The sequence below is a fragment of the Pelobates fuscus genome, chromosome 9 (assembly GCF_036172605.1).
Source record: "Pelobates fuscus isolate aPelFus1 chromosome 9, aPelFus1.pri, whole genome shotgun sequence".
Lineage (NCBI taxonomy): Eukaryota > Metazoa > Chordata > Amphibia > Anura > Pelobatidae > Pelobates > Pelobates fuscus.
Genome location: NC_086325.1, coordinates 47,011,858 through 47,023,089, shown reverse-complemented (window position 1 = coordinate 47,023,089; position 11,232 = coordinate 47,011,858). Strand labels below are relative to the sequence as shown.

The window sequence follows — 11,232 nt, the reverse complement described above, 5'->3', positions numbered from 1 at the left end:
TCGCCATTTATATAGCGCCAATATAGCGCCTTATGAGAGGGGGGATTTAACTATAAATAGGACAATTACAAGAAAACTTACAGGAACAATAGGTTGACGAGGACCCTGCTCAAACGAGCTTACAGTCTATAGGAGGTGGGGTATAAAACATATTAGGACAGGAAATAACAATCAAATAAGGTGGGAGTGAAGCAGAGCTGGACGAGAGAGTAGAGTGCTGTCCTTTAGGAGAGAGCAAGAGACAGGTATGTAAGGTATAGGTTACTCTGGGAGGCCATAAGCTTTCCTAAAGAGGTGGGTTTTAATGTACTTCTTAACCCCTTGAGGACCGATGACGGTTCAGGACCGTCATCTGAAACATCCCCTTGAGGACCGATGACGGTCCTGAACCATCATAACGGTCTTGGGGTACTTACCTGATCGCCGTCGGTCCCCCGGCGATCAGCGTGTTACCCGGTCCAGGGAGATTGCCTGTCTGCACAGACAGTCTCCCCACGGCAGATCAGGACCCTGCGGCCACGTGATCGCTTGTTCACATGACCGCAATAGGTGCCTGTGTATCTGCCTGCAGGGGGACTGTCTGTGCTGACAGGCAGTCTCCCTGCAAGTAGAATATCAGAAATAAAGTTTTAAAATAAAGTAATAAGTGTAAAAAAAATATATATAAATATATATATATATGTGTATATATATATATGTTTATATATCATATATATAATGTCATACTAAGTGTATTTTTATATTTATATATACATATATTAATATAAAAATACACTTATAATTAAATTACACACGTATATATATATATATATATATATATATATAATAACTATATATATTATATATATATATTATAAAATATAAATAATAAGTATATAAAATAAATTAAAAAATTTACAAATATTTTTTAATAATTAAAAATAAATTATATATATATACATATTACATTTTATTCTAACAGTATTTTGATATTAATATATATATATATATATATATATATATATATATTTATATCAAAATACCCTTAGAATGAAATTATATATCTATGTATAAATAAATAAATAAAAATAATACGAAATATATATGTCCATATCCATATCCATAAATTACAAAAATAATTCCATAAATATACACGTAGACTTCAAATATATAAATATGTATATATATTTTTAAATTCTACGTGCATATTTATGTAATATTATTACATAATTAAGTAATTTTATTGATTGCAATTTGAGGGACATGCCTGAGAACCCAGGCCGAAAGTCCAAAGAATTTAATTTGCTAGCCCTGTGTTTAACCATGTAACTTTCTAGGCCACCTTATAACCTGTACATGGGGGGTATTGTTTTACTCGGGAAACTTCGCTGAACACAAATATTAGTCTTTCAAAACAGTGAAACATATCACAGCGATGATATGGTCAGTGAAAGTGACGTTTTTTGCATTTTTCACACACAAAAGACACTTTCACTGATGATATTATTGCTGTGATAGGTTTTACTGTTATGAAACACTATTAGTGTAGTGTAGTGTTCAGCTAAGTCTCCTGAGTATAACAGTACCCCACTTGTAGAGGTTTTATAGTGTTTTTGAAAGTTACAGGGTCAAATATAAGGCTTGATTTTACTTCTTTTTTTTTTTTTTCTTGAAATTTGTCGGATTGGTAATGTTGCCTTTGAGAGCGTATGGTAGCCCAGGAATGAGAATTACCCCCATGATGGCATACCATATGCAAAAGAAGACAACCCAAGGTATTGCAAATGGGGTATGTTCAGCCTTTTTTAGTAGCCACTTAGTCACACACACTGGCCAATGTTAGCGGTTTTTGCATTTTTAACACACAAACAAATATAAATGCTAACTTTGGCCAGTGTTTGTGACTAAGTGGCTACTAAAAAAGACTGGACATACCCCATATTGAATACCCTGGGTTGTCTACTTTAAAAAAAATATGTACATGTGGGGTGTGATTCGGGGATTTATGACCGATAACAGTATTACAATGTCACTATTGATAAATGTAAAAAATATATATATTGAAAGAGCAATTTCCTACTTGTACTTATACCCTATAACTTGCAAAAAAAAAAAGCAAAAAGCATGTAAACGCTGGGTGTTTTTAAACTCAGGACAACATTTTGAATCTATTTAGCAGTTTTTTTCATTAGCTTTTGTAGATAATTAATATAGAAAATTTTCTTTTCCTGGCCACTCATGGCAGCATCACTAATGGGCGGAGCTAACCCATTGCTGATGTTGCCATGAATGGCCAGGAATATAGAAAATTTTCTCTTCCTGGCTATAATTCATGGCAGCATCAGCAATGGGTTAGCTCCGCCCATTAGTGATGCTGCCATGAATGGCCAGGAAAAGATTTTTCAAGTAAAAGTCCAAAAACATGTTTTTTTTTTCCAATTTTTAAAGTAAAAATGACATGATACAAATAATGGTATGTAAAGAAAGCCCTTCTTGTCCTGAAAAAAAACAATATATAACTTGTATGGGAACCGTAAATGAGAGAGCGGAAAATTGCAGCTAAACACAAACACCACAAAAGTGTTAAAACCTCTCTGGTCCTTAACATACAACATCGCAAAAACAGGCCGGTCCTTAAGGGGTTAAAGGATTAAAGACTAGGGGAGAGGCTGATGGGGGTTCAATATGAAGGGAGCCACCCACGAGAAGTCCTGCAAGCATGAGTTGGCTCTATGGGTTCGAGCAGCGGACAGGAGAAGGTCACGGGTAGAGCGGAGGAACCGAGAAGGAGCATACCTATGGATCTGTGAAGAAATATAAAAGGGGCTAGAATTGTTCAGTGCTTTATATGTATGGGTTAGCACTTTGTATAGGATACAGGAAGCCAATGTAAGGACTGACAGAGGGGTGAGGGGTGAGGGCAGGGCCGGCCTTAGGCAAATAGGCGCCCTGTGCGAAAAGTCTTCATGGCGCCCCCCCACCACCCACCAAGTTGCCTGAATACAGTAACACACACAGGCACCAGGGACGTGTATATCGTGAGGCAAACAAGGCATCTGCCTTAGGTGGCACTTTGCAGGGGGTGGCAAAAAAAGCCGCCCCCAAACCCCCAGGCAGAGGCTGGGTGGATTTAAAATAAAATTAAAAAAATATTAGTTTGTGAGTGTTAGTGGAAATGTCTGTGTGTGTGTGTGTGTCTGTGAGTGTGTATGTCTAAGTGAATGTGTGTGTGTGTGTCTGTGAGTGAATGAATGTGTGTGTGTCTGTAGGTGTCTGTAAGTGTGTGTGTGTGTGTCTGTGAGTGAATGTGTGTGTCAGTCAGTGAGTGTGTATGTGTCAGTGAGTGAGTGTGTATGTGTCGGTCAGTGGGGGCGTGCGTCTTTCAGTGAGTGCATGCGTCTGTCAGTGAGAGTGTGCATCTGTCAGTGTGTGTCCAAGTAATAGTGTGTGTGTGTGTGTATGTCATTGTTTGTCAGTGTATATGAGAGTGTGTGTCTGTCAGTGAGTGTGCGTCTGTCAGTCAAAGTGCGGCCTTGACAGGAAGGGACACACACAAATAGAGTCACACACAGAGAGTCACACACACAGACAGTCACACACACACACACAGACAATCACACACACAGACAGTTATACACACACACACAGGCAATCACACACAGACAGTTACAGACAGACAGACAGTTACAAACAGACAGACACACACAGGCAGGCAGACAGTCACACACACAGGCAGTCACACACACACAGGCAGTCACACACGCAGGCAGTCACACAGACAGTCACACACACACACACACAGTCAGACACACAGACAGACAGTCACACACACACACACAGTCAGACACACACACAGACAGGTAGTCACACACAGACAGGTAGTCACACACACACACACACACACAGACAGACAGGTAGTTACACACAGACAGACAGTCACACACAGGCAGTCACACAGACAGACAATCACACACACACAGGCAGTCACACACACACACACAGACAGGCAGTCACACACACACACACAGTCACACAGCCACATGGGACATGTGGGGGGGGCTATAGGGACACATGGGGGCTATAATGAGACACATGGGGCTGGGGACGGGGTTACACATGGGGCTATAAGGACATATGAAGGGCTGGGAGGGGGTACAGGGACACATGGAGGGCTGGGGGGCTATAGGGACACATGAAGGGCTGGAGGGGGGGTATAGGAGCATATGAAGGGCTGGGAGGGGGGAATAGTGGGACACATAGAGGGCTGGAAAAGAGGGCTAACAGGCAAACAGTCACACTTACCTCTATCCAGTGGATGCAGCTGGCTGATGGGGAAGCAGGGACTCCTTCCCTCTTCCTGTGCAGCAGGGGCTTCGGGAGGTATTAGCCCCGCCTCTGCCTCACGATAAGCCCCGCCCCCTCTGCCGGGATTTTTTTTTTTTTTTTTAAATAGACCCTGACACCGGCCATGTGCGGGCTGTGTCGGCTGTCAGGGCGCCCCCTGCTCCATGGCGCCCTGTGCGGCCGCACAGCTCGCACACCCCCAAGGCCGGCCCTGGGTGAGGGGACCGACTAGAGAGGAAAATCAGTCTGGCGCGGCATTCATTACAGACTGTAGCGGGGCAATAGGGCTTTTGGGTTAACCAATCAGGAGAGGGTTACAATAATCCATGTGAGAAATAACTAGAGCATGGACAAGCTCCTTGGTAGCATCTTTTGTAAGAAAAGGGTGGATGCAGGCTATGTTTTTAAGTTGGAATCTACAGGATTTGAGGCTCAAAAGTGATGCCAGAATCAAGTATGACACCAAGACAACGTGCTTGCAAGGATGGACTTATGTGGATACCACTAACTTGAAGGGAGAGCGAAAGAGGAGGATCAGTATTAAGATGCACTATAATGGGTATGGAGCTTAAGATGCCCATTCAATACTTAAAAAAAAAAAAAAAAAAAAAAATTCCCCCCCAAATATTTTACATTTAAGTAGCTCTTTCACTTTCTGAAGGATGGAAACTTGTATGCATTGCAATTGCTGTCAATCCCAAAAGTTATTTTACAGTGTAAAATCTGCAAAATTGTTCACAGATACTTCCATGCACACGTTGGCCAGACTTTGAACAACAAAAATTGTTTACATATACCTATCATGCCACATGTACTCTGAATGACCCTGTTATTGCAAAATTCAGAATAAATTATCTTAACAAGATTTAGATGTCAACTCTGGGGTTAGAACTGAATGTGCTCATTCGGCTCAGCACAATTCAATGTCTTCTGAAAGAAGAAACATTTTGGGCATTCAGAAATACAACACAGAATTGCTAGTGCAGATACTCTGCTTTGTACTGACTGTAGAATAGTACTGGTCACTAATCAGTGTTAACCTCTTCTAAAAACTTAGTTACAAGGTACTTTTTACCGCGGCATGTACCAAAAATAAAAAGTATTATGCTATATTCAAATTAGTTAACCTTACCAGCGAATACATAAAAAAAAAAAAAAAGTCGCAAGAGAGTGCTGAGAACGGACAACAGCTGTGGTGACTCTAGCCTTAAAGGACCACTCCACACCCCTAAAGCACTTAAGCTTGCTGAAGTGCTTTATGAGCCACTATGCAAAAAAATTAAATGAGAAAAAATAATTGATTTCTATAAGAAATACCGTATATACTCGAGTATAAGCAGCCCCGAATATAAGCCGAGGCCCCTAATTTTACCCCCCAAAAAACTGGGAAAACTTATTGACTCGAGTATAAGACTAGGGTGGGAAATGCAGCAGCTACTGGTAAATTTCTAAATAAAATTAGATCCTTAAAATTATATTAATTTAATATTTATTTGCAGTGTGTATATGAGTGCAGTGTGTGTGTGTGTGTATGTGTTGCAGAGCCTTGGTGGGGGGGTGGGCATTTTTATTATTGTAATTTTTTTTTTTTTTAAATATTTTTTATTTTTTTATTATTTATATTTTTATTACTTTTTTCGCCCCCCCTCCCTGCTTGATACATGGCAGGGAAGAGGGCTCTCACTCCCTGGTGGTCCAGTGGATGGGCACTGTGTAGGAGGGGGCTGGCAGAGCTTACTTACCTCTCCTGCAGCTCCTGTCAGCTCCCTCCTCCTCCGCGCCGGTCAGCTCCCTCTGCCAGCTCCCAGTGTAAGTCTCGCGAGACTCACACTGGGAGCTGACAGAGGTGCTGACCGGACCGGCGCGGAGGAGGGAGCTGACAGGAACTGCAGGTGAGGTAAGTAAGAGCTCTGCCAGCCCCCACAGCCCCGTGTCTGTCTTATGGCAATGCATGATGAAGTTATGGTGTCCATATGTCCTTTAAAAGGCACACTATAGGCACTTGTACCACTTCAGCTTCTTGAAGCAGTCTGGGTTCAGTATCCCTGGTCCCCTAGCCTTGCAGTGGTGATTATTGCAGTACTAACTAGAGGGACTTTCGGATCGTTTGTTACTTTTGGCCGCCTGACGCTATGCATGAGGACATTCAGCGTCACCCAAAAGCCCATAGGAAAGCACTATACAATGGTCCCAAGTCCTAATGTGAGTGATGGGATTGTCCTCCCCACCGGCAGAGGGGGTTCCAGGCACTATAGAGATTGCCTATAACTAGCTTCTCCTTAGGGGCTTCTGGAGTATCAAAACATCCTACAAATACAATGCCACAAGAATCTATTAAAGAGTGTATCAACAAAAATGACTATGTATTATAGTGGCCAATCACCTAATCAAAGAACTAGAAAGCATCTCAACCTAAATAAAAGTTTACAAAATTTATTTAAAAAAAAAAGCAATATTTAAAGTATCCCATTGCTAAAAATAAGCTTAATCAAAAAAGAACCAACTTGCACTGCTGTAATTCTCACACGAGCATTGCTAGAATTTTTCAGATACCCTGTGGCGAACAAATACCATAGGGAATTGTAGAGAAATGACAATGGCGTTTCATATTTTAGGCAAAAATAGATAAATTTGAAGAAAAAAAAAAAAAAGTCTACCAGCTATAGTCACATCAAAGCTGAGCACAATCACTAGTAAAAGTCAATCACCCAGTAGATTTGCAAATATGTGCACATATGCTGTAATATATTGGTGGGCTTCTTGGCTGTGCAGTTTCAACTTCTGCCCTTGTTCTCTTAACAGATGACCATTCTACAAATTGATGGAAGACAAACGATTCACCACTCTTGTAATATCCCTTTAATTTACATTGGCTTCCACAATATAACAGATAAATATTATATAAAAAAAATGGGGATATGATGCATAGTTATATTGCTTCCAAGGAAATACAAACAAAAAATCCCACACACAAAAACTATTTTGAAATGAAAGTCCCATGATTTGTTGCAGTTGAATAAAGTCTATTAAGGAAATGCCCCTAAACAGTAGGAATTAATCATGTTACATGGCATCATAGTCTTCATCATCTTCATGTTTCCGCTTTAATGAATTGGACTCGTTGTTTACACTTTGTGAAGACACCATGTTTGTTGTAATAAGAATGTTTTTGGAACCAATTAATGAAGGATTGATTAGGACATTCTGAACTGTAGGTGTAGTAGTAGGGACTATAAAAAAAAAAAAAAAAATTAAAACAAAAGAAACACGTTAATACGGAAATTCCAGGTAGTGTGACCTGTTAAAACATCGCTAAAGCCTACATTTTTACAGTTAAAATTTTTATATAACAAATTCCAACCTTATGTTCAGGTAGTTTATGCTAATCAGAATAAAAGACTAATTTTGAGCATATTTACATATATATGTTATGTTTTAGGTGCATTTGAAATTGTATTCAATATAGGACATTTATAATGTCATATTATATACTAGATGTACACATTACTACAGCAGCAATCCCCCCCCCCCCCCCATTCTTTACCAAGGGCACATCAAGCTCTTTAAAATGTGCCACAAACAATAGATATTTCCTACTTTGAACCAGAATATCACTGCCAAATATATTGTGTACTACTGCTATATAGCTCATCCATATAGGATTTCAAGGGAAGGCTAGTATTAACTTAAACAGTTACTACAATGATCTGAAATGCTGCCTTTAGTGATAAAGTGGTGGGAACATGGCCAGGACACAGTTGGCACCATGACCACTACAACTAGGATTGTGCTTGGAGTATTCCATTAACCTCAGAATTAAAATTTGATTCACATGTGCAAAGAATACAATAATACAATTAAAATAATTTAATGACCTGTTTTGACAGTTGTCTGTGAGGTTGGTATTTGAACAGTGAATCGCTGACCAGTCAGTGATACTGGAGTTCCAACTTTGGAAACTGACACAGTTTGTGCAGACGGGGTACCTAAAAAAAAATTAATAAATTAAAAAAAAAAAAAACACAATCAAGACTAATTGTAATCTGTACAGTAGTACTTTGTTAAACAACTGAAAAACACAGATATATTATAGTTAGCCAAAGCACATGGACATGCCTAAATACAGTGCCGCTTTAAAACAAAAAAGACTTGGCATTAAAGTCACTAGCTGTCAAGATTTTATTCTCTGCACTCCATAGCTAAGAGCTTACAATATGTCTAGTGCACATATCCCAAACTCCAAATTCTGGGAGTTTTAGGCCATCAAAAGCTGGAGGAGCAAAGTTTGAGATAACCGACACGCACATGTATTTTGCTTTACCTAATCCTGGGGTGCTTGGTCTGCTGGTGACTGCTCCCACACTTAGTCTTGGCACGGTTATTCTTCCAGTTGAAGATGGGATCTGAAGAATATATACCACAAACCATTATATTTCAAGGATTGTGCTAGAATTTCAAATTATAAAGATGCACACTTTACAGATATTAAGGCACAAATTAGACTGATTTGCATAAGTGCTCAACATCCGTGGACATTTTTAGAAGGTACTGTACCTCAATAATAGGTTATGAAACAACTGAATTATGTTCGTTTCATGCAAACGTTAGGATCTTTAAAATAGGGCTTGACAAATATATAAGCCATGTTAGATTTAAATTAGATCAACCAATGCTGCCAAATTATTCTAGTAATTATCTTCAATTAATATGTCCATCTAGCTCCTAGGTTTGTCTAGAAATAGACAACTGTCCCTGGACTCCTTTCATGTTAAGCTGACCCAAAGTAAACAATAGCGTCACTTACCTTCTTCTGAATCGTTTTAAGTCGATAGTTCGGTGCAGTCAAGCAATATCTGTCTGGAGGTAGCCTGGGTCCAGCATAAGGTTTGATTAAAGGTAGAGGGGTTTGGTTCTTTTGTCTTGCAATTTCTAGTAAAAACTAAGATGAAAAATGTTAATACAATTCATAAGGAAGTATTTAAGGAGTGAGGATGCATGGATAATGATGAATGTTTATTTTATATATGTGAAACTAAGCATTTGAGCATGCCAAACAGCATATTAAATGAGGCAGAAACACAAAAATACATTAAGCCTGTATTGCTGCACGAAGTGGCCTGTTAACCATAGCTTTATTACAATGAAACTCACATCTCTTGGAGGAGGAGTTGTAAATGATTGGTCTGTCCGGCATTGTATGGCAAGGCGTACATCATCTGCATCAATGTTGTTCTTCTTTGCATGACTAGAATAAATCTTTGCATCTTCAAGTATTGTTGTTACATATCCTACAAAAGAAAAAGCAAAAAAAAAAAAAAAAAAAACTTAAATCAATTAATTTGCTATGGCTCTGGCTCGCAAGAACAATTTTCTAAACTCCAAACATGTTGCCGATACGGTCACCAATTAATCTGTTGGAGACTTGGGAAATCAATGACCACTACACTCTTTTTAATTCTTCAAATAAATTAAGATTAACAAAGCAATGAAACTGTCACGTTTTCACTTACGATATGTGAATTCCAGCATCTGGTTAATTACTCTGGGTTCATATTCTGTAATCCCCATGTCCTTTAGGATCTGAGCCATTACCTGCAGAATAAAATTAAAAAATTAAAATTAAAAAAAAAAGGAAAAATTATTAAATTACATTTGCAGGTTTCATATGACAACTCCTTTAAAGTCACTGCGTGGATTTATAAGATGTATTTTAGAGCTTTGCTTTCTACTGGATCTTAAGCTATACACCCATTTAAGAGTAGTTTTGTACATGATAGAAGTCACTTAAAGGAACACTCCAGGCTCCAGCCCTGATATCAACACCCCCAGACGGCTTCTGAAATTTTAGTTTCAGAAAGCGTACACCACCACTAGACAGGGGAACACGGATTAGCTAAAGAGCGGTCAGCTGATGCTTTCAGCCAGTGATTTCTCATTCACAAAACTTGCTTGAAACTCAAATTTCAGAACACCGATTCAGTCTGGGTGGTGTGGAGATAGGCACTGGAGGCACAGGTATGGGGTAAACTCCTTGAGGTAAGAGTGTGCCCTGGGGCCACTTTGCACCAAAAGAACATAATTTAGATTAAATTATGGTGCCTAAACTGTCCCTTTAAAGAACCAGCTGCCTGACAGTGTAACAAGGTTCATTGGTCCACTTTCTATTGAAATCTGCACTTTTTATAAAATGATATAAAGAGGACACACAAAGCACTGTGTCAAACTAAAGTGCTTCAGGTGTTTTGAAAATTCCTTAAAAAAAAAAAAAAAAACCCACTCCGGCCAGGCACTATAACCAGTTGGTATCACATGTTGGGGTAAATCCAGGGAGTAGTGAATCAGTTCGTGCACGTGCCATGCTCCAGGTGACTCCATGCAGGGGCCATTCGTCTATCAGCCCAAAACACTACCCCTGCACCTGATCTACATCAGAGCTAGTGCTCCAGCTTCTGGACTACAACTCCCACCATCCCTACCCTTGCATCTGGCTCAGCACACCTAGTCTGAGTATTATTGGAACTGATTAACTGACAGGACGTGACTGGCAATACACAGGCATGCTAGCTGTTGTGTATTAGTTCTCCCACTTACCTGGCTGAGTATCAGGGCAGCCTCGATACACAGTAACAGACCTGCTGCATGGAATATGGCAATAACAGACACCCCCTGCCTGGACAGCACATCATGGGGAACCCAATATAATGGCTATCACTCACAAAAACACGAAATACAAAATAAAAGCACTGTGCTGTACCTGTGCATCCTTTGGAGCACTCTTAGGAGACGCCATCTTAGCTTGCTCCATCGCATCCACCCATCCAGTGCCACTTCCGGCGCCAGAATTGAGCCTCCAAAACAAAGGAAGTAAGCTAACCGGCATCTTCCGTCCGGAGGAATCCGCCATCTTGG

The 11,232-nt window shown here is 39.9% G+C and overlaps 1 protein-coding gene across 1 annotated transcript; it reads right to left on the bottom strand.

The window, feature by feature from the left end:
• Positions 1 to 7,167: 7,167 nt before the first annotated feature.
• Positions 7,168 to 11,227, bottom strand: LOC134573575 (transcription initiation factor TFIID subunit 9-like). The gene is made up of 7 exons (XM_063433356.1): positions 11,078 to 11,227; positions 9,834 to 9,915; positions 9,475 to 9,611; positions 9,128 to 9,262; positions 8,645 to 8,726; positions 8,199 to 8,309; positions 7,168 to 7,553 (listed from the first exon to the last, which is right to left on the bottom strand). The coding sequence occupies exons 1-7, from the start codon at positions 11,225 to 11,227 to the stop codon at positions 7,387 to 7,389; spliced, it is 864 nt and encodes a 287-aa protein (XP_063289426.1). The 3' UTR covers positions 7,168 to 7,386.
• Positions 11,228 to 11,232: the final 5 nt, after the last annotated feature.